This window comes from Ananas comosus, linkage group 19 (assembly GCF_001540865.1).
Source record: "Ananas comosus cultivar F153 linkage group 19, ASM154086v1, whole genome shotgun sequence".
Taxonomy (NCBI): domain Eukaryota; kingdom Viridiplantae; phylum Streptophyta; class Magnoliopsida; order Poales; family Bromeliaceae; genus Ananas; species Ananas comosus.
Genome location: NC_033639.1, coordinates 4,185,248 through 4,212,447, shown reverse-complemented (window position 1 = coordinate 4,212,447; position 27,200 = coordinate 4,185,248). Strand labels below are relative to the sequence as shown.

The window sequence follows — 27,200 nt, the reverse complement described above, 5'->3', positions numbered from 1 at the left end:
CGAGAGCTGACCAAAAATCCGACTTTTCGGGTTTTGGTGCCAAGCTTAAAACCTCAATTCTCGGGACTCGAACCATAGGTCGAAACACTGTCAACGACCCACCAGAAGGTCTGGAAAAGCTCAGGACACAATCAATCACTCGAACCCTGCAATTTGCAAGGTCCAGTGCGTTACAACAGGATACCCTTGAGGTGAGAGAATTGGATCCTACTCATTGTCTGTTCCCGACTTGTGGTGGTCGCTCCACACAAGTTGTGCGCTCCGGAGTCAGTCATGAGGGATGGCCTATTTGGGGTCCCGTGGGATAGGGATGGCCTATTTGGGGTCCCGAGGGATGGCCTATGTGGGGTCCTGCAGACAGTCTCGGATTCGTAGTATCGAGACGGCTATGTGAGTAGTAGGCGGATCCTTGAATGAGCCACGAGATTAATAAACAAGTAAACAACCTTACTTCTTGGACATATGAAGAGCTAGTTGATTATCCATTTCATTGTGCATGCATCTTTATATATATGATTCGGGCACGGTAGCGTAGCTTTGCTATTCTGTTATTACAGCTTTCCATATCTATCTATCTGTTTATCTACCTGTGCCCACTTGGACCTAGTGGGAAGACCGGCGGAGTTGGCGGCCGAACCCACTGGGAACTATGGAAGAAAATTCTCACCCCACTCTTTTCAGGTTCGAGCTCGGGTGTCCCCGGCGAGCGCTAGGCTCATGGTAAGGGCTTAGCGCCCTAGTTGCATTAGCTATCCACCCATTTTGCAGTAGCTCTACCCTGTATTTATGTTGAGAGTAGATGTTGTATAGGGTGAGGTTTGAGAGTGCTTGTATACATGTTTTGGAAGAATGTGAAAGGTGGAATTAAATGTATTAAGTTGAATGAATGTAATAGATAGAACCTTCTCTCTTTATTTACTTGTATGTCTCATACTTGTATCTTGCTCTTGTGTTGGTTGGCACTGGTGGTGCCACTCGTGATCGTGTATTCATGAATTGATTCTTGGGTAAATTCTTATACATGATCAGTTGGTTAGCCTTGGGCGGACGGGGGAGGTCCTGTCCGTTCGGCGTCTGTTCGACGCGCCCGGACCGGACCAAATTGGTAGCGGTCTCGGGGCGTGACAGCACTACTTGTGCGGAGCGACCGCCACAAGCGCTGAACAGACTATGTGAGTATGATCGAATCCTCGTCCACTGAGGATATCCTGTCTCTAGGGTCAACACTGTCACACCGATCTCATGCAAGATGTCTGTAAGGAAGTGAATTCTCGAAATTCGAGAGTTAGACTACGTTTAAAGTCAACTAGTTGTCGAGTTGGGGTGTTTCGGAAAGTCTGAAAACATCAAAAATGCAAAAAGTGCATTAAGAAGGACCCGCGAGAGAAACTGTGCAAAAATCTGCATAAATGCAGATTTCCAGCTCTCGGGGACCGGTCCCTCTGGGAGGGGACCAGTTCCCGTAAGCTTGCTGCCCAGAAATGCTCTCGGGGACCGGTCCCTCAGGGAGGGGACCGGTTCTCGTACGCATGATATTGGGAATTGCTCTCGGGGACCGGTCCTCCCTCAGAGGGACCGGTCCTCGTAGCCGAAATGGCCCAGGTTGGGCTGGGTGATATAAGCAAAGTTGAAGGGTGTTTCAGCAATTATAGCAAAGTTGAAGGGTGTTTCAGCAATTATATGGTATTTCCTCTCTCTCTTTTCCCATTTCCCCTCTCCCACACTCACATTTTCTTTCCCTCTCTCCCTCTAGAAAGAAAAGAAACTAGAGAAGAAGGAGAAGGAGTAGAAGGAGAAGGAGACAAAGAAGAAGAGCATCACCTTCTTCATCTTCTTCCTCAAGTTTGGAGAAGCTTTTGGAGGTAAGCTCTAAACCCTACAATGGTATCTTTTTGGGTTTGGGTTTTTATAGCTTGGAGATTTTTTTGTTGAGACCTATTGATGCTAGGAGGATGATTCTAGCATGAATCTGGGGCTTGAATCATGGTTTTCCCCATTGATTGTAACCTAGGGCATCAAAATGAGTTTTTGATAGTTAATGCGTTTTGATCTCTTTTAATTGGTCGTAAACCTAATTTCTAGGTCTCTAAACGCGTTGGCGAAGACGGTTCATCGATTCGTCGAGCGAGTACGGAGGTATCGCCGAAACAAGTGCTCGTAGGTTCGTATTGACCCGAAGAGTCAAGGCGGCGACCAAGGATCGCAAAGTCGAGTTTCCTAACCTTGCGGCACTATCAAAAGGTGGGTGGTGACCATCCCAAAGCAGTTGAGCTGCTCCCTATGTCTAAGTTTATTGTTGACTATGTTGCATATTGAGCATAATACATATAGGGTATTTAGATACTTGTAACCATATTTGCATGCTAGTGTTAATGTAGCTTGGTTGATATAACACTTGAATCTAGTATGCATGATGTTAGTTTGTATAACTGAACCCTATATGAGATGATACGTGATGGATTAGAATCTAGGCAAATGATAACCAAGTGGTTGTGCTTATGTGGATGAAAAAAAAACCTAGTAGAATATAGCTAGCGTATGAAAACATTGAACTATAACGAGTGGCAGCTAGTCAATGTAAACTTATAACGAGTGGCATACGAGTACCTTAGTGTAGTTGAAGCACTAGGAGGTTGAGTATTGAACATATGTTGGATTTGATGAATATAACCCTAGTCGGTACGGTATCATCTCTAGTTTGAGGATTGGATCGTGCTGTGTAGCCTGTTGCGCTTGTCGTGGTCACTCCACACAAGCCGTGCACTCTGGAGGTTTGTCACAGGTTGGACTAACGTACTTGTCCGCAGGCGGTCTCGGTGGGTAGACCGTTTAAAGTCTCCTCCCCCTTTGAGACTTTGAGATGAGAGTTTGAGGCAAACCCGTGGGTTGGCCAAGCAATTGGGTAAACAGTTTAATGAACTTTATTGTTGAACATAGTAGCATAGTAGCTAGTTCTTTTACTATGAGTTGCATGCATGCATGATATTGAATTGAGGCATGGTAGGGTACTTTCACCTTTACTTATTGTTACTTCTTATTATTATCACTTTCCCGTTTATCTATCTATATATCTATCTGCCTATGCCTGCTTAGACCTAGTGGGGAGATCGACGGAGTCGGCGGCCGAACCCACTGGGAACTATGGACAATAGTTCTCACCCCACTTTGTTGCAGGTCTGAGTTCGGGTGCGCCAGCTGAGGATCATGGTAAGGGCTTAGCGCCCTAGCGTTGGTAGTATACCTTCCTATTGCATTAGAGCTACCTTGTACATATGCTTGAGAGTAGATGATGTATAGGATGTGAGGTATTTTGGGATGAATGTAATGTAAGGCTTATGTTTGCATTTTGGAAGTTAAATGTAATCAAATGTTTTAAAGTGGTTAAATAAATGTATTAGTGTAGTATCTCTTTCTTCTATTCACTTGTATGTTCGTTACTCGTGATGCTTGTTCTTGATTTGTTTAGCACTGTCTGTGCTCTTGCTTTTGTTGTTTGATCGTGTATGTATTCAAGTGTATTTCTTGGAACTTGTTGTACACGATCTAGTCGCTTGAGCCTTGGGCGGACAGGGGAGGTTCTGTCCATTCGGCGTCTGTTTGACGCGCCTGAACCGGACCAAAGTGGTAGCGGGCTCGGGGCGTGACAGTGTCAAATGGGGAGACTCACCTATCCCCTAATTCCATCATGTCACTAGTGTTCCTTTAACACTAAATTCTATTGCCACTCGTCAAGTTGTTTACTTGGTTCACATGCCACTCGTCATAATGCAATGTCTTGACTATACTAGTCATATATCATCGATGCAAGATCAAGTTATCATTTAACTTATCTCTATAGGGTTCTATGTCACAATAGCTCATTCTCATGCACCCTATGTTCACGTGTCAAGCCTACTATGCCACACTATAAGGAGCATGCAAGAATAGTAAATGCAACATCTAAACACCGTAATATGCATGATATACACATATGGAATATGATCAACATATAAGTACTTAGACATAGGGAGGAGGATGACACCCCCTACCTCTTGATAACGTAGCGAGGCTAGGTACTCGACTTCGCGATCCCCGGTCGTCGCTTCAACTCTACGAGTCAATACGAAGCCTCAAACGCTTGTTTCGGCAATATCTTTGCACCGGCTCGATGAATCGACGAACCGACCTTTCCAATGCGTTTAGATACCTAGTAATTAGGTTAACACATGATCAATTTAGATCAAAACCCTCTATTTCCAAAAACCCCAATTTGGAACCCTAGGTTTGCAACTTGCAAAAATCCCATCTCAAATCCTAGATTCAAGTATAAACCTTCTATTTGGCAAGCTAGGGTTCCAACAAAACCAATTCTAGAAGATAAAAATCCATCTAGAGGGATCTACCATGAAAGCTCTCAAAGCTTACCTCAAGAAACTTGCTCTAATGGAGGAGAGGAAGAAGAAGATGATGCTAGCCCTCCTCCTTGCTTGCTCCTCCACCAAAATCTCCTCCTTCACCTTCTAGAGAGAGAGAAAGGAGTTTAGAGAGAGAAAGGAAGAGCTAGGGTTGAGTGTTGGGAGAGAAATGAGGGGGCGAGAGAGAGAGCTCATTCCCCTCTATACCCCTCAACTCATGTAACAATTGCTAATAAACCCCTCCACTCTTCCAATATGACCCAGTCTGCCTGGGCAATTTTCGCGCTCGGGGACCGGTCTGTCCCTAGAGGGACCGGTCCCCGAGAGCAGCCTTTGCGAGCAGAGGCTGTTTGTGTCACGCCCCGCCCCGAAACCACTACCAATTTGGCGCGATTCGGCCGCGGCGACAGACCGCCGAACGGACAGCACCTCCCCTGCCCGCCCAAGGCTCAACCACAGGAATGTGTATAAGAATTTACCCAGGACTTTAAACTCTAAATATACACATTCAACGAGGGNCTACCAATTTGGCGCGATTCGGCCGCGGCGACAGACCGCCGAACGGACAGCACCTCCCCTGCCCGCCCAAGGCTCAACCACAGGAATGTGTATAAGAATTTACCCAGGACTTTAAACTCTAAATATACACATTCAACGAGGGCACAAACAGTGCCAACAACAAGAAGAGCAAGTAATCCACAAGATATACGAGTGAAATAAAGAGAGTACTTTACTAACTATTACAATAGTTACATTCTTTACCTTTACATCATTTTCCAAAATGAATACATTTGATCCTCAAAATACATAGCTCTCCGATCTCACCTACATGAATCTCTCTCAATACATAGGTGACTAATGCGAAAAGGAAAGCTACTATACTACCACGGTCTCACTGGTCGGGCGCGACGCCCTTGCCGCGGTCCTCTCTCTGCAGCCCTGAACCTACCACTGGAATTAGAGTGGGGTGAGAACTATCTTCCATACCCAGTGGGCTCGGCCGCCGACTCTGCCGATCTCCCCACTAGGTCCAAGTGGGCACAAGTAACAACAAATAGATAGATAGATAGATATGTATCTGAAAGCTGTAAATGCAGTAGTAGGAAAACTATGCTACTATGCCCATAATCATGAATATGAATGCATGCATCATATAATAAAGGTTTGCTACCATGCTAACAAATTCGATCCATGTTCGAATAGTAATGTTCACTGACATTTATAAACCTTTAACCTTTTTCATTTACCCAATCTGTGGCGAGGCCCTAGGGCTCGCCCATGACTCACCTTCAAATCCCAAAGTGGGGAGGGAGCTCCAAGTGCACCCAAGCCCGGGACCGTCTGCGGACCTCCATGTGGTCCGGACCTCCAAGTGGTCCTAGTCGCGCGACACTCCGGAGTACTCGACGACAATCCCCTCCATGTTGGGATTGGATGGCTATACCACCCTAAACGCAGACTGTGAGCTAGATCTATCCTCTCCAAGTGAGGATACACTGTAACTAGGGTCAACACCCAATCCAATCCTCTCCAAGTGAGGAGGCTCTACAACTAGAGTCAATAACCCAATCGAATCCTCTCCAAGTGAGGACGCCCTACACAAGGGTCAACGACTATCGCGGAATCATCGGTTCCCGACATTCATGCAATGCTATTTAGTTTTCTAAATTCATTGTTCACAAGGCATTTTCTAAGGGATCCACCTATCCCTAGGTCCATCGACCTCTAGTGTTATTTACACTACATTAATGCCACTCGTTATCATTCAATATTTGGATGCCACTCGTTTGTTCTTTGACAATAACACTACTTTCTATGTCATCAATACCCCCATCGGGTTCATCTCTATCTCTAGCATTATAGGATCCACGTTCCGACCCAATCCTCACCTATCTAGTTACCAAGCGTTCCAAGTACACTAGGTCATCCATTAGAAAGCATAAGGAATGGAGCTGCTATGCAATCCTACAATGCAACATGAAGAGATGAGATTAAATGCAATCTAAGACATAGAAAGGAGTTCGAAAGTTTCGGATGACACCCCCCACCTTTTTATCGATGTAGAGGCTTTGGAAATTCTTCTCGGCGAGCTTCACGAAGAGGCTTTAGCCTTCCTCGCCCAAATCCAAACTATCCCGGCCCGATTTTGCCGAGAACTTCACGTCGGTTCGCCGAATGCCGAAATCGACTTCGCCCCCGCGTTTTGGTATCTATCAATAGGGTTTCCAAGGCTTCAAATGAGATCAATCTCATACTTTTACAAAAACCCCATTTTTGGAGCCCTAGGTTTGCACCTATAGCAAACCACCCAATAAATCCCTAGATTCTTGGGATTGATCTATTTAGAAGCTAGCTTAGGGTCCATTTGACCCATTCCAAGGTATAAAACCCAAAAACCCTAAGTTTACAAAGCTAGGGTTTAGTAGCTTACCTCAAGAGCTACACCAATGGGAAGAGGAGAGGGAGATGGAGGTGCTCAAAGCCTTTCTCTTGATCTCCTTCTTCTTCTCCTTCCTTATCTTCCTCTTCTTTTCCTTCCTCTCCTTCTTGTTCTTCTTCTCCTTCTTTCCTTTCTAGAGAGAGAGAGAGCAAGAGAGAAATGAGAGTGAGAGAGAGTGAAATGAGAGAGTGTGAGGGAGAGAGAGGGCTCAGCCCACTCAAATAAAGGCCATTTTGCATAAAAGCCCCTCAACTTTCACCCCTGTGCACTGCCCTTACTGGGCAGTTTTCGCGCGGAGGGACCGGTCTCCCCGACTTGGGACCGGTCCCCGAGAGCTTCCCTCGGGCGCACGCGTTCGGGAACCGGTCTCTCCCCGGGAGACCGGTCCTCGGGAGACCGGTCCTCACCTGAGAGACCGGTCCCCGAGAGCTTGATTTTCAGGACTTAGCCAATTTTTTGGCATCTCTCGCTGGGACCACGTTCGGGAACCGGTCCCTCCCTGCCAGGGACCGGTTGCATCACGCAACCCCGCTACATCCAGCCAGGGGAACCGGTCTCTCACCTGCAGAGACCGGTCCCCGAGAGCAACATCAGCCCAATGATGCCATTTGCCTCATTTGCTCTCGCGAACTCAACTCCAAGGCACTTTTTGTGCTTTGGACATTCCCAACTCCCACAAAGGGTATACTCTCGACAATTAGTCGATCCTGGATGGAGTACAATCCTCGCATTTAGAGAATTCACTTCCTTACAGTCTGCCTGCTTTTACGCGTACGGGGACCGGTCCGTCCCGCCATGATGCTATATGATCAAAATGTAGAACTTAGATATAGAATGAAATCCGGCTATTTCGGATAGCACCCCCCACCTCGTGTCGACGCCACGAAGCGGGAAATCCAAGCTGCGCAATTTATCATCATCGATTTCTCCCGACTGCGGCAAACGAAGCCGAAATGGCAATTTCTTCAAATTGACCATCGAAAGCTCAACAAAACCTCAATCTAAGCGATCCACCGCGTCAGCTTTACCTTCAATTGTGGAATTAAGGGATCAATTAAGACCAAAACCCATCATGATCAGAAACCCTCTTTTGAAACCCTATAATCCCAATATTTGCACAATATTCAAATCTCTTCATGATTCATGCAATAGCATAGATTAGAATCACCTAGGGTTCCAATTTATCACATTTCTAAGGGATTTAAACAAAACCTAACCATAAACCCTTAAATCTCTTAAAGCCTACCTCAAATCAAAGCTCTCTCCCAAGCCAAGCTTGTTGTACAAGAGGTTGCTTCATCACTAAGCAAGCTCCTCTCCACCAAAACTCCACCATGGGAGCAACCCTAAGAGAGAGAGAGAGGGGTTTAGAGAGAGAAGCTCTTCTCTTTTGTTGGTGAAGTGAAGGGAAATGAGAGGAAATGGGATAAAACCCATTTATATACACTTCCACTTGCACAATGCACTTAGCCCCTCACACAAACGACCCATTTGCTGATGTGCACGTTTTCCCGTGTACGAGGTTCAAACCCTACATGCAGGGTTCGGACCCCGAGAGCACTTCCAATACAAAAAAATTCAAAAATCTCAAATCTTGCTCTCCAAGATCCTTTTTGGTCTGTCACGCCCCGGGCCCGATGCCAATTTGGCCCGACCCGAGCACGTCAAACAGACGCCGAACGGACAGAGTTTCCCCTGTCCGCCCAAGGCTCATCACATGTACAAATTCAAACAAGAAATGCACTAGCGGAAACATACACAAACGGCTTACACGAGGGTAAGCAATAGCCATTAGTGAAAGAAAAAGGAAACTAAACATTCACTTGTACTATGATTCATTTTTGATCATATACATTACATTCATCTAGTAATTTATCGAATTCTTACATTCATTACATCATTTCTTTCTTACATCACTTTTTCCTCAAAATAAGCTTTACATTCTTTCTTTACTTCACTAATCATCAAGTACAAAAGATGATAAAAGGGTGTCTACTAACAAAATGTAACCCAACTCCGGTGGCCTCTGACTACGGTGCGATACCTTTACCGCGGTCGCTCGCCGGCTCGCTCGGTCCCGGCTCCTGTGGAAAATAGTGGGGTTGAGACGTATTAACAAAGTCTACCAGTGTTCGGCCCAAATCACCGACTTTCCCCTAGACGAACTCAGGCATAATAGAAAGGATAAGTAGATATAGTAAACCAATCTATAACAGGGTGATAATTGCCTGAACAAAACAAGAATATGCTCACATTAAATATGCAGCATATGACAAATTCTTTATTCTTTCACTTCTCTTGTTCTTTGCTTCTGTACACTTTTTCTTTGCTCTTTGTTCTTTAATCTCTAAGGTAACCGGGTTTCGCCCACATTGACTTGCTTCACATTAAAGGTCCATCATTGCCAGGAACTCACAGCTAGGACCGTCCTTACGGGTCTACTCCAACCCGGCTATGCATAACTCCGAATGCGCATCGCCGAGGGGAAGCGGGACCGCCCCGAAGCACGGAACTCATAGCAGCATGATCGAATCGTTAACTCAAGGACTGTATGTTCAATCTCGGACTTGTACACTAACTCTAGTTAATTACGTCACTTTTACTGTTGCCACTCTAGAAATCATGGATCTTTTGGCATTTCTTTTACTTTTGCTAACTCTAGCAATCATAATTCTTTACTTTTCGTTCTTCTTGCCCCACTTTACTTTAACTTTAATATTGTCTTTTCCTCATTCTTTACATCACTTTGTTCATTTGGCTCACACTAACTCTAGTGTCACTTTACTTTACGTTTTCAAATTGCAACGATGCTATGCATTGTGCACATCTGTTCTTTTGCTCCTTTGGGTGCTCACATTTTCTTCTCATGCATAATCTAGGGTTGTTTGCCATTATTAATTGCCAACCATCTCATTATGCAAGTTGTGCTCACAATTCATACACATCATCACATTTCATCATTACTTTACCACTAAAATGCATGCAAACAATATATAGAACAGATGTCAAGAATGACACATTAGGCATAGAGAGATTCAATGATTTTGGAAAGCACCACCCACTTGTAGGTTCTTTAGGTATCCGACGATTATTCTCAGGATTTTTAGATCCTTCGTTCTTTACTGCGCAAACGAACCCTTATTAGGCCCATTTGCCCATAACTTGTTCATCGCTTTTCGTAAGTTAATCCGAGCGCCACCAATCGCAGGTCGCGAAATACGCCCCATTAGCGTTGTTTAAGAGAGCGTCAATTGCACTTAGAAACCCTATGGAGCAAAAGCCCCATGGCCCATAGCCTCCAATACTCATGTCAAACCCAGGTTTGATCTCATTGCGGTAATTGACAAAAATAGCTTCATTTTAACACTCATAAATAGGTCCACTAGAACATCCATAGCTCACTCCAAACCCTAGTTTTGGATTTCACCATGAGAGGTGGTCCAAAGCTCACCTCTATAGGCAAAACCTAGATTATTGATCTCTTTAGAAGCAAAAAGAAAGCTTCAAAACTCTTTAAAAATTCCATTAAACTACTGCTAGGTCATCAAAAACTCAATTCTAGGGTTTTACTATACTGGATCAAAGCTGTACCTCAAGCTTCCCAAGTTGCTCCAAGGAGGAAGCGAAAAGAGGTAAGCTTTGACTACTTGATTCTTCTTTTCACCTTCTATTTCCTTCTTTTCCTCACTTTCTTCCTTTCTATCTTCTTCTCCTTTGCTTTCGTAGAGAGAGAGGGAGAGAGAGAGTGTGATAGGATGAGGAAATGACCGAGAAATATCTCATTTGCCCTCATATTAGCCTACTTCGGTTGATAAAATTGCAGCTTAAAACCTAACTTTTACCTCTGTGCACTGCCTGGACTGGGCAGTTTTCGCAGGCAGAGACCGGTCTCCCCGAGTAGGGACCGGTTCCCGAACGTCCACCCTGCGCAGCCAGAGCCGCTGAGCGCGATGCGACCGGTTTCTCTCTGATGGGACCGGTCTCTGGGGGACCGGTCTCTCAGGCACAGACCGGTTCCCGAGAGCTGATCTTCCAGGACTTAGCCGATTTTTCGGCTGTCTCATTTCATACGCGTTCGGGGACCGGTCTCTCCCACCAGGGACCGGTCCCCGAGAGCTCAAAATCTGCAGTTTTGCAGAATTTGATTCTTTAGCTCTCGAAAACCTTCCACAACTCACTTTTAATCATTTTAACACCTTCGGACTTTCCGAAGTGTTCCGTCCTCGCACTTTGGTCAATTTGACTAAAGTTCGATATTTATTTTCCGAATTTTCGGTATATTACATGGTCCCTTACACCCTTATAAGTCATTCCGATCACTTGGAACACTGAACGGACCTCACTAAAGCATCCAATACCATACTTTGGTCAATTTGACTAAAGTTCGATTTTTGCGCATCGAGGGCTCGGTACACTACAGTCTACCTATTCACCATGCTTGACCGTGGGATGGAATTGCACCAAATTGTGCAATTTCTTAATGTATTTGACCCTTGGATTATGGAGGATCATCGTAGGAGTTTTGGTCAACGATTGAAAATTCCACGTCGCCTCCTTTTGTTATGTGATAATCATTCTGGGAACACCAATTGAATTTGGAGAGATGTGTACCGGGTATAACCCTTGGATTCCTCTAGTGGATGATACTGTTTGAATCCTCCTTAAAAGGATGAATGATCAATTTCTGTTCATAAGAGCAGTGTAGAGGAAAGCTAATCTTCGCTCTCGACATACTTGAGAAAAGCGGGAAATGAAATTTAGCCCTCTCGGAGGCGATTGACTTTATGTGAAGCAACTAAAGAACTTGTTGGATGAGCACAGATAAGAGGTGGAACTTCTTACTATGAGGATTTGAGTTCGAGAAACAATTGTGGAAGACTTGGCTTGCGATGTGCTAAACCTTCGGAATCGTGGGTTTTCCTATGCAAAGATGCCTTGGAGCAATGTTGGTGTAACACACTAGGCCTTTGCAAATTGCGAGGTTCGAGTGATTGGCCGTGTTCTGGGCTTTTCCAGATTTTCTGGTGGGTCGTTGACTGTGTTCCGACCTATGGCACGTGTCCCGAAATTTGCGGTACGAAGCCTTGCACCAAAATCCGAAAAAACGGGATTTGGCTGACTCTCGGATTGAGTTCTGGCAGGCTTGTACCGGTACAAGGCTGTGCTTGTATCGGTACAAGGTTGATGGTTGTACCGGTACAGCCATCGGAGCTTGTACCGGTACAGAGCCGCAGAGCCCAGCATCCCGAGCTTCGGGTTTGGATTTCGTGGACCTTGTACCGGTACAAGGGCCCGTGTACCGGTACAAGGCGGCAGAATTTGAGCAGTTTGAACTGCAGGGGTGTTTTTGCGTTTGTGGGTCTCTTATATCAGCACCCACGCCTCTAGGGCCCTCCTTTGAGCTCACCATTGCAGGAAGAAAGGTAGGGCACCTCTCCCCTTCACCCCCTTTGGATTTGATCTCTTTTTAGCTTGGGATTTAAGTGTTGATCCTTTTCTTTTCCCTTTTCTTTGCTTTTCCACCCTTGTGAAGCTTGGAGCTTGGTCTTGGTGGATTGTTGAGGGAAGATCTTGGGATTTCAAGAGTTTAGAGCTTAGATTGAAGCTTCTATGAGGTAATCCACTTATCCTCTCCCTTTAGATTGGATTTTTATTGATGGTTTTGAGATGAAACCCTAGAATGAGGTTTTAGGGCTTATTTTGGGCGTTTTGAATCTAGGGCTTTTGGAGCTTAATTAGTTGGTTTAGAACCTTCCTTGGGCTTGGATTGGAAGGAATTTTGCTCTCTTTTGGAGCTTGAGAGAGATTTTCCACTCATTGGGTGAGATTTAGCCTTTTTGCTAAATTTGTTAAAGTTTGATCTTATAGTTGATCGTAATGCCCGTGTATCTTGTCGCTCAATACTTTTAGGGTATTTTGAGATTCGGGGACAACTTTGTTCGGCGGATCGAGACCCTACGCGACGGTTCGGTGGGTTTGACCTAGCCTACCTATGAGGAATTCTCATATATGGTTATATATGCTCCGTAAATTGAAAAAGCATGCATGTTCATACTAAATGTATTTATTATGATTTTTAGAATGCTTAAAATGCATATGTTATGTATGATGAAATTTTGGACCTCTATGTAGTAGAGAGTTGCTTGGGAGATCTTTGGTTGCATTTAGCATTCTTTATGAGACTTGGTTTCATGCTTCTATAGTATAAATGAGTTCGGATTCATGCATTTAAACTTGAGTTTACTTGTGACATGAAAGATGACAAGATTGCCATTTAGAAGGTATGTGAACTAGAGAGCTAATGTCATCAAGCGGCATTGAGCTCGGGACATGTGAGAACCTAGCGGATAGGGCCATTGAGGGATTTGGAATACATGTTGAACATCAAATTGCCTAAGTGTCATCAAGGGGCACTAGGCGTAGCAAATGTTGAAACTTCACATTGTGACTTAAACTAGATCTTCGGGATGCTAGTGACCATACCATGTTAGAGACATGAGGATTGGATACTTGAGACTTGGACTATGCTTGCTTGCCATTTGTGCTCATTCGCACATGCTTGTGAGGGTCGCTCCCTACAAGCCGGCACTCCGGAGTTAGTCTACGCGACTTATGTTCGTTCGTGCGGTATTGAAAAGCCTACGGGGTCGAGTGGGACAGACACATTCCAAGAGCAGGGATGTTGGGCTACCACAGACACTTAGGCAGCACAAGCTGGACTACCTTTGGTAGGTCCTTAATTGGAAATGAAAATTGACACGGTGTTGAGAATGGTTAATCACTACTAGATAGGTTTAGTAGTTGAATTACATTTATATGCTTTTAGCATAGTGTTGAGACATGTAGTATACTTGATAGTCTCCTTTTGCATTAGAGCATACTTGGTTGCAATGACAGAACTTATGCATCATGTATTGATAAAAGTTAATGACACTTAGCTATTGCCATTGGACATACTATTATGATATCGTAGATGTACATCACCATGACATCGTTTATACTTGAGTTTAGTAATTTAGCATTTTAATTATGCCTTTACATCGCAGTCATTATTGCTATTATTATTGTACTTACCCTTTTCTTTTGGGGCCTAGTGGTGCATAGAGCTGAGGTCAGTAATTGCCCACTGGGAACTATAAATTATAGTTCTCACGCCCTCTTTTTCTCGATGTTTTTCAGAGCCTTCCACGCAGGGAGAGGCCAGGGATCGCGGAAAGGGTATCACCTCGGGCTAGCGCGCTTACCGAGGGATCGTTCGATAGGTGGTCCACCTCTCGTGTTTTCTTTTTGTGAGAGGTTGAGAGTTGTACCCGTATATGTATAGAGACCACCATTTTTGTACTAGCGACGGTTATTGTACTACTTATGGTTATCTTTGGTTGACTAGCTTTAATTTTCTTTACTTTGGTGTAGATGGTAGAACCTTACTTGCTCTGATATTATTAGTTGCTAGTTATTTCACTTCTTTTATTTGTTCTACCTCCTGCTTTACTTCCGCTTTTGTTGTAGACGCCTTATATGTGTAGACATATGGCGGGTCTGGGCACGCTACCGGGAGGGCCTTCGCCGGTCCCGAGGCGTGACAGTTGGCATGCTCGAGACTTTTGGGAACTGGATTGTGCGCTGCTAGAGCATTTCTTCCACTTTTTCAGATGGATTTGTGATGTGGTTGGTTTCTATTTTCGCGAACGAAACTCCTTTTAGGAGTGGAGAATGTAACACACTGAATTTTAGCAAACTGTAAGGTTCCAGTGTTAGAATAGTGTTTTGTGCTATTCCTTGTATTTTTGAAAGTCGTTGATTGAGTACCGACTTGTTACTCGTGTTCTGAGAACGCGAGAAGGAGTACTTAGCACCAAAATCCGTAAATTTAGATTTTTGGGTGCTAAATACCAGTACCTGGGTAGGGTACCGGAACCCCATTACGTGACCGAGAGCAGATGCTCTTGGGTTTGAGATTTGGGGTGCTGGGTACCAGTATTGGTGTTGTCCATCTACTATATATGCACCAACTAATTGTGATGTACTATGTCAAGTTTACTTAACCTTTACCCAATTAACGAGTAACTTACACATGGTAACGTCCCGGCTTGTGCCGTGTCTAATGGCCCCGTGATAGTCAACATTCCTCCTCTAGGAATGATCATGCCTCCCCCATAGCAATCCACTTTGGTGCCCAATCCCGCACGGGTGATCTGTCGTCGCAAAGGCTAACTCCGAAGAGCCGGCTTGTAGGCAGCGACACTCACAAGCTTATGCGCATGAGCACAATGGCAAGCAAACGTGATCATTAGCATAAGGTCTAAAGACCACATATCCTAATAATCATTATGTTTAAAAGAATCACAATCATCGACTCATAGGTCGGGTACTATATTATATATATCAAGTTTCATTCTCAAGTAACTTAGTGGTATGTCTCTTTCAATACATGACATGCCTAAAGCATGTATTGGTTTACATTTCATTTATCCTATCAAGGACGGTTCTATATTTTATTCAAGACCCAAAACACAGTGGTTTCATAAGTATACTGTTTCCAATATAGTGTAAAGTGAACAATTTACCAATGCCATATTCAATGAACTACGAGGATGTCAACTAGATCATGATTTAAGTTATGCACATGCCTTGCTACACAAGCCTCTACTTCATGGAGTATGATGGTCATCATGTAAGTAACTTTCATTCAACTAAGCAATTATAAGCAATTGCCCTTTTTTATTTGCCCAAAAGCATAGAAATCTTTTTCGTCATGTCTAAAACATGGAATGCAACTAACGACCTACAGGTCAAGTACAATGTCATAATGCCTAATTAGTTGTTCAACTAAGTTAAGTGCAACATGCTTAACATCACTATTTATCTCTACTATGCAATAGGTCATATTTGCCCTTGTTTAAAACAAGTATATTAGTTATCATGCAAGTTGAATTCAATAATTTCACTAATCATGTAAGGTCCCATAGGACATTATTTACTCATCTCTATCATGCATTCTAATGTTGCATAAGAGGAAATACAATATCATGCTATTTAGTGTACCAATCTACATTATAAGCCTCTACTACATAGAGTATAAAAACTTCTATATGTAACATGAGTGTATCATTGTCACACCCCGAGACCGCTACCAATTCGGTCCGGTTCGGGTGCGTCGAACAGACGCCGGACGGACAGGACCTCCCCTGTCCGCCCAAGGCTCAAAAATAAGATCATGTACATAGAATTGCCCAGGAATAAATTCAATTACATACATGATAAAGCACGGAGCACCATAAGTGCTAACAAGTAAGAGCAAGGCACAAGTATACTATACAAGTGAAATAAGGAGAGATACATCTATCTATTACATCCACAAGGCATTCAACATTTAGATCCTTGATTACATTTATATCTCTAAAATGAACATTCATGATGATCTCCAAAATACACAAGCAACCTCCCAAAGTACATCATATGTCACGGGGTACACGAGGGTACACTAATGCAAGTGGAAGCTGCTAACTACACCTAGGGCGCGATGCCCTTACCACGGTCCTCTGCCGGTGCTCTCTCGCTAGGCCCTGCAACAAAGTGGGGTGAGAACTATATAAATATAGTTTCCAGTGGGTTCGGCCGCCGACTCCGCCGATCTTCCCACTAAGTCTAAGCAGGCATAAGCAGATAGATAGATATTTGTAACTGTAATTGATGCATATATAAGGAATTGCAAGATTCTACTATGCCTGGAGAACAAGAGTAAATCACATAGCCATGTAATCTCTAACATGCTATAATAACTCTATCAAGTATACATGCAATTCTACTATGTCCAACATGCTCAACATGCTCAATATGCTTACTATGCTCAATATGCATAATTCTCTTGAGTTCATCACCCAATCATCTGGCTGGCCCAAAGGCGCGCCCTCGACTCACAACTCAAATCCGTCTATGAAGGAGGACTCGAACCACCCGAGGGATTGTCTGCGGGACCCCACATAGGCTATCCCTTGGGACCCCACATAGGCTATCCCAATCGTTTCACGTGCCAAGACTCCGGAGCTCACACTACTTGTGCGGGGCGACCGCCACAAGCGCTGAACAGACTGTGTGAGTATAATCAAATTCTTTTCCAACGAAGGTACCCGGTCACTATGACCAACATGCACAAGTGTTCTTTTAACACTACGTTCTAATGCCACTCGTTAAGTTGTTTACTTGGTATACATATGCCACTCGTCAAGTATGTACTTGGTTCACATGTCACTTGCCATAATGCAATTGTCCCGACTATACTAGTCATATATCCTCTATGCAAGATCAAGTTATTGTTTAACTTATCTCTTTAGGGTTCTATGTCACAAACTCATTCTCATGCACCCTAAGTTCACATGCCAAGCCTACTATGCCGCAATACAAGGGAGCATGCAAGAATAGTAAAAGTAACATCTAAATACCCTAACATGCATGATACTATATATGTAGTATGTTCAACATAGAAATACTTAGACATAGGGAGAAGCCCAGTTGCTTCGGGATGACACCCCCCACCTCTTGGTGATGTCCTGAAGCTACGATTCCGTTTCCAAGATTTTTGGAAGCTTTCGCCGCAAGTTGCGGCAATCTGTACCCTAACGGCTTCGTTCTTTAATATCTTCGCGTACGCTCGTCGTATCGCCGAACCAACTTCGCCAACGCGTTAGAAAACCTAGCAATTAGGTTTATACATGATCAATTTAGATCAAACCCTCACATATTGCAAAATCCTATTTTTGAGCCTTAACATGCAATTACCCCCAAATAATCCAAATTAAATGGAGCAACATGCTAAGAATGCTCATTAGAGGCTACTAGAACACTTAAGGTTAAGGATTAAGCCAAATCCCAAAAGTTTACCAAAATGTGAATGCTGAGACGGAAGCACGCTGCTCCAACGGGCGTACGAAAGCTCGATCCGTCGCTCCCAACGCGTTTGCAAGCTCGTTTTCCGCCAACGCCGCGAATTTGGGCGAAAGATCTAGAGAGATGAGAGAGTTATTTAGAGAGAGAAAGTGAGGATTTCTCTCACTACCACCATGAACGTGTGCTTGTGGGGGTGGTGCTCGGCTTGTGTAAGAAGAAGCCAAGTCACTAGAAGCTTCTACTTATAGTCAACACCCCCATAGTAGCATACACTATTCACTTCAGGCAGTTCGAAATCTGATATCTTTCGCCGGAGCCCTCTGAATATCCGTTTGAGCTCAAATTTAACAGTCATGTTCGGTTTTGCTTAACTTAAAGAAAGAAATTTTAATCTTTCAGTTTCGACCCCGTTTGGTCACCGAAAGCCGTACCGAACTGTAATCTTTATCAGATCACTATCGGATTTTATTTTTCACCTTCCAGGTGTCAGAATGATATGAAACTTTAAATCTAACCTCACAAAAATAATTCTGGCTTATCCTCCAGTTTTCAGAATTTTCTGATACTGTGCATTTTCTGCTAATTTATCTGCCCCGTTTCACACATAAAATTCTAAATCTTCTGTTTTCGCTCTGATTTCAACACGGGTCATTCCAGACTTATATTGTATGTCTATAAGTCCAATAAAATAGTATCCCACACTATTTTTATTTATATTTATTTTTATATTAAAATTTCAGCATATTACATCCCACCGTAACTTTATAATTTAAGAAGTTCAGTACCTTACAATCATGCATTCAAAAATTCTACCATGTCATATCTAACATAAATATGCATCAATTTATGTCTTATAGCAATATAGAAGACATAGAGAAAATTCATCCATTTTGGTAAGGTCAAACCCACCGAAAAGCTTCCGAAACCTCGTTCGTTTCTTCGACGAAGTTATCTCCAAGACTTCTAGCACCCTAAGAAAAATTCTCAAAGGGTTATGAGCTTCTAAAAAGCTCACCACGAAATTCACCAAAAATCCAAAAGATAATAGGTGAAAATTACCTTTAACCAAGCAAAACTTGCCCAAGGCTCAAATCAACCCGATGGATCTTCAAATCCAACCTACAAGAGTGTTCAACACTCATTATTCCATCCAAAAGGTTTTCAAAAGAAAAGCCCTAAAACAAACCCTAGTTTCTACAAAAGGCTTTCCACCAAGATCTCTTGCAAATCTCCTAAATAGGGAAAACAAGAAGGATACTAATCTCGAATTAAGCTCCAACTCAAGCCATGACGTGCTAGGGTTGAAGTTTGCTTCTCCAACAAGCTCATCTCCTCAATCCTGAGCTCCCCTCTAAGTGAAGGTGCTTGCATTCAAAGTAGAGAGGAAGAAATAGAGATCAAACCCTATGAATCAAAGGGTTGGGAAAGGAAACCCAAGAGAAGTTGGAGAGAAAAAACCTACCTCCTGCTTCTCTCAACCTCTCAACCAACAAGAGGAAATGAGAGGGGGTGTGGGGTGTGTTATACTAGTTGTAACAATACCCCAAAAGCCCCTCCAAAACTCAGAAATCACACTCTACACGAAATAGGTTCTACAACATTGAGTAACGGTACACAGTTTGGAGTACCGGTACTCGACAATCTGTTCCGGTACCAGGGGTCCAGTACCGTAAACCCCGAACGCTGGAAAATTCTATTTTTCACTGCATTCTGGTACTCATTCGATGCAATACCAGTACTCAGCCCAGTACTGGTACCCACTACTTGATTCGGCAGAACCTGAGAATTGCCCAAACTAGCACTCAATTGGGTTCCGGTACCTCAATCCAGTATCGGTACTCAACACTGAAATCTGCAATTTGCAGGTTTTGATGTCAGGAACCCGTTCTCGCGCCTAATAAGCTCCAAAAATAGGCCGACACACAGCCAACAACCCTCAAAACTTCCAGAATAGCACAAAATACTATTCTTATACTAGAACATTGCAATATGCTAAAGTTCAGTGTGCTACAGTAATACACAATCACAAAACTAAAGTGTAGTAAACATCAAGACGGTAATATTGTCACGCCCCGAGACCGCTACCAATTTGGCCCAGTCCGGGCGCGTCGAACAGACGCCGAACGGACAGGACCTCCCCTGTCCGCCCAAGGCTAACCAACTGATCATGTATAAGAATTTACCCAGGAATCAATTCATGANTTCAATCGAACAAACAGTTAAACCTAATTATATTGTTCTATTATGCCCCGAGAGTGTAAATTTCGAATGAATCGATGTCAACGTTCACAAGAACCAAAGCCGGAACAACATTAGACTACTCACTTGCGCCCAGCGCCCTAGCAGTATAACTTTGCATCGAGTACTTTTTCTCATTCAATCGAACAAAGAGTAAAACCTAATTATCTTGTTCTATTTTGCTTCGAGAGGGTAAATTTCGAACGAATCGATGTCAACGTTCACAATAACCAAAATAGGAACAACATTAGACTACTAAGTTGCGCCATAACAGTATAACTTTGCAACGAGTACTTTTTCTCATTCAATCGAACAAAGTGTAAAACCTAATTATATTGTTCTATTAAGCCCCAAGAGTGTAAAGATGGACGAATCGATGTCAACGTTCACACGATCACGAGGAGCACCAACAGTGTCACGCCCCGCGACCAACCGCCAATTTGGACCGGGTCGCGGCGCCGCCGACAGACCGCCGAACGGACCGGGAATTCCCCTGTACGCGGACAGAGTCTCCCCAGTACGTCCAAGGCGTCGCAATCCAAACAATCAACGAATGTTCCAACAAGGAACGGATATCAATCCAGATTGCATAAGGAAGTATCAAATACATAATCTACTTGCTATTACAAGCATTCATTTCACAATTACGTTATACATCACAGTTTCAGTTTACATTTTTACTTCCCAATTACAATCTTACTATTACATCAGAGTTTACAAGTTTGATACATTTTCTTTTCTTGTCTTCTAGACCCCTAAGCTAGACTGTCTCAGGGTACTGCTACCTCGGTCTCTGTGGTGGGGCACTATCTACTGAGCTACGCCCTCGCCTCGCGCCGCCGCGACGCACACGAACGACCTGAAAACCCCAAAACAACGTGGGGTGAGAACAAACTCCATTGTTCCCAGTGGGTACGGCCACCCAAGGGAAAAGCTCGACCGATAGGTCCGAGGAGGCACTGCAACATGTTAGTTCAACAATATACAACAGATATATATATTTAATTGAAATACATGCCATGCCTCACGATATGCGATATGAACAACATGCAACATCTAGTAGATCATTTTAATTCTACTTTTACTTGACTGCTTTTGTCACGCCCCGATGCCGCTACCAATTTGGTCCGGTTCGGGCGCGTCGAACAGACGCCGAACGGACAGCACCTCGCCTGCCCGCCCAAGGCTAAACAACCGGATCATGTATAAGTAAGCGCCCAGGAATGCTTAGGTGACATACATGATCGAATATAGCGCACACAAGTGCAATACATCTAAGAGCAAGAACCACAAGTAATATGCTAGTGTATAAAGAGAGATAGTCTAACTATTACATTCATTCAATAGTTACATCATTTGATTGCATTACATTTTCCATCTACCAAAATGTAAATACATATTTTCCTCAAAATACAAGTAGCTCTCCCATATCTATCCAAACATCATCTAGCACACGAGGGTACCCTAATGCATAAAGGAAAAGCTACCAACTAAACTCACTTAGGGCGCTATGCCCTTGCCGCGGTCCTCGCTTGACTCGCCTCTGTGTGTACCTGTACCCCAAAACCACACGGGGTGAGAACTATAAAAATATAGTTCCCAGTGGGTTCGGCCGCCGACGCCACCGGTTTTCCCAATAGGTCTAAGCTGGCACAGATAGAGAGATAGATAGATATATAAAAATTAACTGCAACTACTCTATCATGCCACCAATGATAATAATGCATGCAACAACTACTATCATGCTAGTATCATGTCATGAGTATATAAGGGTGCATAGTAATGTAAACTACAACATACACTATGTCTACTCAAGGTAATAATGCAAGTCTACTATGCATTTCATGTTTCTTACCCAATTCACTTGGTTAACCCGAAGGTTAAACCCTCGACTCACTCTCAATCTCATAGGTGAGGAGAAACTGCACTCGCACACCGAGACCGTCTGCGGGACAACTACGTCTGCCCCTAGTGAAGTACTCCGGAGACTCGTGCCTCGGTGGAGCGACCACCGACAAGCAAAAACAGACTAGTGAGTATGATCCAATCCTCACAAGAGGATACCCTGTCTACTAGGGTCAATGTGCATCTGCTGCACAGTCACAATATATGATCAATGTTGGGACTCCTACTATCCCCAGGTCCATGTCAAGTTTACTACACTAGACTCGATGCCACTCGTTCGATCATTGTAGTAAGTTTTCTAATAGTTGACATGCCACTCGTTCAAGTTTAGTGTCTCTACTACACTAGTTCAATGCCTCTCTACTAGGCTATGTCCAAGTTCGGCTCTTTATGCCGCTATAGGATTCTATGCCATAAGACCCAATCCTCATGCTACCCTAGTCTAGGTGTTCAACTCGTAAGTACACTACTAAGAAGCATGCANTTCTATCGAACATAGAGTAAAATCTTTTTATTATGCCCCGAGAATGTAAATTTGGAACGAATCGACGTCGACGTTCACAAGAACCAAAACCAGAACAACATTAGACTACTCAGTTGCGCCCTAACAGTATAACTTTGCAACGAGTACTTTTCCTCATTCTATCGAACATAGAGTAAAATCTTTTTATTATGCCCCGAGAATGTAAATTTGGAACGAATCGACGTCGACGTTCACAAGAACCAAAACCAGAACAACATTAGACTACTCAGTTGCGCCCTAACAGTATAACTTTGCAACGAGTACTTTTCCTCATTCTATCGAACATAGAGTAAAATCTTTTTATTATGCCCCGAGAATGTAAATTTGGAACGAATCGACGTCGACGTTCACAAGAACCAAAACCAGAACAACATTAGACTACTCAGTTGCGCCCTAACAGTATAACTTTGCAACGAGTACTTTTCCTCATTCTATCGAACATAGAGTAAAATCTTTTTATTATGCCCCGAGAATGTAAATTTGGAACGAATCGACGTCGACGTTCACAAGAACCAAAACCAGAACAACATTAGACTACTCAGTTGCGCCCTAACAGTATAACTTTGCAACGAGTACTTTTCCTCATTCTATCGAACATAGAGTAAAATCTTTTTATTATGCCCCGAGAATGTAAATTTGGAACGAATCGACGTCGACGTTCACAAGAACCAAAACCAGAACAACATTAGACTACTCAGTTGCGCCCTAACAGTATAACTTTGCAACGAGTACTTTTCCTCATTCTATCGAACATAGAGTAAAATCTTTTTATTATGCCCCGAGAATGTAAATTTGGAACGAATCGACGTCGACGTTCACAAGAACCAAAACCAGAACAACATTAGACTACTCAGTTGCGCCCTAACAGTATAACTTTGCAACGAGTACTTTTCCTCATTCTATCGAACATAGAGTAAAATCTTTTTATTATGCCCCGAGAATGTAAATTTGGAACGAATCGACGTCGACGTTCACAAGAACCAAAACCAGAACAACATTAGACTACTCAGTTGCGCCCTAACAGTATAACTTTGCAACGAGTACTTTTCCTCATTCTATCGAACATAGAGTAAAATCTTTTTATTATGCCCCGAGAATGTAAATTTGGAACGAATCGACGTCGACGTTCACAAGAACCAAAACCAGAACAACATTAGACTACTCAGTTGCGCCCTAACAGTATAACTTTGCAACGAGTACTTTTCCTCATTCTATCGAACATAGAGTAAAATCTTTTTATTATGCCCCGAGAATGTAAATTTGGAACGAATCGACGTCGACGTTCACAAGAACCAAAACCAGAACAACATTAGACTACTCAGTTGCGCCCTAACAGTATAACTTTGCAACGAGTACTTTTCCTCATTCTATCGAACATAGAGTAAAATCTTTTTATTATGCCCCGAGAATGTAAATTTGGAACGAATCGACGTCGACGTTCACAAGAACCAAAACCAGAACAACATTAGACTACTCAGTTGCGCCCTAACAGTATAACTTTGCAACGAGTACTTTTTCTCATTTTATCGAACAAAGAGTAAAACCTAATTATCTTGTTCTAGTTTACCTCGAGAGGGTAAATTTCGAACGAATCGATGTCAACGTTCACAAGAACCAAAATCGGAACAACATTAGACTACTTAGTTGCGCCATAGCAGTATAACTTTGCAACGAGTACTTTTTCTCATTCAATCAAACAAACAGTTAAACCTAATTATATTGTTCTATTATGCCCCAAGAGTGTAAATTTCGAATGAATCGATGTCAACGTTCACAATAACCAATGCCGGAACAACATTAGACTACTTAGTTGCGCCCTAACAGTATAACTTTGCAACGAATACTTTTTCTTATTCAATCGAACAAAGAGTAAAACCTAATTATCTTGTTCTATTTTGTCTCGAGAGGGTAAATTTCATACGAATCGATGTTAACGTTCACAAGAACCAAAATCGGAACAATATTAGACTACTCAGTTGTGCCCTAAGTGTATAACTTAGGGCACAACTGAGTAGTCTAATATTGTTCCGATTTTGGTTCTTGTGAACGTTGACATCGATCCCGATGCCGCCTGTGGTACAATCGCTGGCGGTGGGCGTGCCGTTACCGGAACCGCCGCTATGCCCTCACCCTCTGCCGCTCTATGTATATGAGTCGAGGGTGCGGGCGGACCACCGCCTTCATTTGCCGTCGCAGCTGCCGCCGCGATCTGCCGCTCCAATAGATCCTGGAGCCGCTCGAATCTGGTCTTGTCACGCCCCCGCCCGAGGCCGCTACTAATTTGGCACGGTTCGGGCGCGGCGAACGGACCGCTGAACGGACAGCACCTCTACTGTCCGCCCAAGGCTGGAACAACTAGATTGTGTACATCAAGTTCCCAGGAAACAACTTGAATACATACACAATCACACAACAATCACGAGAGCACAAACAGTGCTCTTCAACCAAGAGCAAGCAACACATGTAACGTATACAAGTGGTAAAAGAGAGATGTACTTAACTATTAATTCATTTAACTTTATACAATTATTTCATCCTTTATATTCTTCCAAAACTGTACAGAGAATACACAAACCTCTCAAAACCTCACCCTATACATCCAACTACTCTCAAAATAGTACAGGGTGCAACTAATGCATAAAGGGAAGTAAACCTCTACTAATATCACTAGGGCGCTACGCCCTTGCCGCGGTCCTCACCGGGGGCGCTCGAACTCGGACCTGCAACATGGTGGAGTGAGAACTACGAATAGTTCCCAATGGGTTCCGCCGCCGACTCCGCCGATCTCCCCACTAGGTCTAAGCAGGCACAGATAGATATGCAGATAGATAGATATGTAAAACTGAAAGCATTAACAGTAATGAGCAACTATGATCTATCGATGCCTCAATCCAGTATGATGCATGCATGAGACCCATAGTGAGAAGGCTGGCTATCAACTACCATGCTCAATAATTAAATCATTCAACCAATTACCCAATCTCTCGGCGAACGCAGGGTTCGCTCATAGTCTGACGTCTCTAAGCCTCATAGGGGAGGTGGCTAGCTATTCACCTTCCCCGAGACCGCCTGCGGACACTACACTGGTCCAAGGGCACTACACTGGCCCCCTCGCGTGCCAAACTTCGGAGTGCACTACCTGTGAGGAGCTACCTCCACAGATGCAGACAGGCTACGTGAACTCGATCCAATCTCATGAACTGGAAACACCCTAACCAACTAGCATTGGTGTCACTATTGAATCAGGTGTTCATCTGCTCAATCTCCTAGTGTCCCAACTACACTAAGGTTCTCAAGTTCAATATCAACTAGGTGCCACTCGTTTTGGGTTCACTGTTTACTAGATGCCACTCGTTCTCTTGACAAGTTCTTGATACACTAGTTTCCAATACGCTAGGTTCTTATTTACATAGACGTACATATAGGGCGAACTATCTCATAGTATTCCACTCATGCATACTAGGTTCTCATTCATTGTATCCACAACCCAAACTATCACTAGCATGCAAAGATATGTACAATTACATTTAACACCCTATAATGCTATATTACAATATGTAATTGATCGACATTAGTACTCAGACATAGAAAGTAGCCCGACTGCTTCGGGATGGCACTCCCCCACCTCGTGGTGATGCCGTGAGTCTTCAAATGCGATTCGCCGACGTTTTGATGCCTCGTTGGCCTTCTAAGCGAGAACGATGCTCCGAGGGTCTCCTTAGGCGATAACTCCGCACCTACTTGACGGATCAACGAACCGTCTTCGCCGACGCGTTCAGAGACCTAGTAATTAGGTTTGCGACCACTCAAATTAGATCAAAACCCTAGATTTACCAAAATCCCAAATCGGAGCCCTAGGTCTCAACAATGGAGAAATCCACGGTGCGAGCTTCGATTTCGAGCTCGAACCATCTCCCTAGCTTCAATAGGTTCCGTTCGAACCATTTCTAAACTTTAAAACCCTAGCTTACAAAACCCACCATCAAAGGGTTTGGAGCTTGAAGAGGGAGAGAAGAAGATGATCATCTTCTTCTTCTTAGCCTTCTCCTTCCTTTCTCTCTTCTTTCTCTTCCCTTTCTAGAGAGAGAGAGAGCAAAAGGTGTGAGAGAGGGAGAGAGAGCAACTGAGAGGGAGAGAGGGTCCCCTAGCCTCTCATATAAGCCAATTTGCAAATAAGCCCCTCAACTTTTCACCTCTTGAAACAGCCCTCCCTGGGCTATTTTCGCAGTGAGGGACCGGTCCCAGCTCGGGGAGAACGGTCCCTGAGAGCTGCATAATCAGGCAGAGGGGTTTTCGCGTTCGGGAACCGGTCCCTGCTCGAGAGACCGGTCCTCGGGAGACCGGTCCTTGTCCGAGAGACCGGTTCCCGAGAGCTGGGTTCTCGGGACTTAGCCAAATTTCGGCTAATTCTCACTAGGCAAACGTTCGGGAACCGGTCCCTGCCTGCCAGGGACCGGTCTCATCAGAGACCCCGGCAGCCCAGCCCGATGGGACCGGTCCCTCCCTGCCAGGGACCGGTCCCCGAGAGCATTTCTGCCCCAATGCTGTTTTTGCACTAGGGCTCTCGCGGACATTTCCTCAATGCACTTTATGCATTATAACCACCTTCGGACTTTCTGAAGCTTACACACTCGACAATCAGTCGATTCCCAACGAAGTCTAATCCCCGGATTTTGAGAATTCACTTCCCTTACAGGTCTCCTGGCGCTGCACCACACTGGTCAGCGCGGTCACCTGCACTTGCAACCGATCGATCACGCTCGATTCCTCCTGTTCGGGCACCTCAGGAGTCGGTGCTGGGGCAGTCCTACGC

General features: G+C 43.9%; 1 protein-coding gene across 1 annotated transcript in view; it reads left to right on the top strand.

Annotated features, from left to right (window-relative positions):
* LOC109725258 overlaps positions 1,594-27,200 on the top strand; it is a 31,102-nt gene continuing 5,495 nt past the window's right edge. Inside the window, exon 1 of the mRNA XM_020254366.1 lies at positions 1,594-1,683. Coding sequence (XP_020109955.1) covers positions 1,594-1,683 — 90 coding nt within the window. The remainder of the gene's footprint in view (positions 1,684-27,200) is intronic.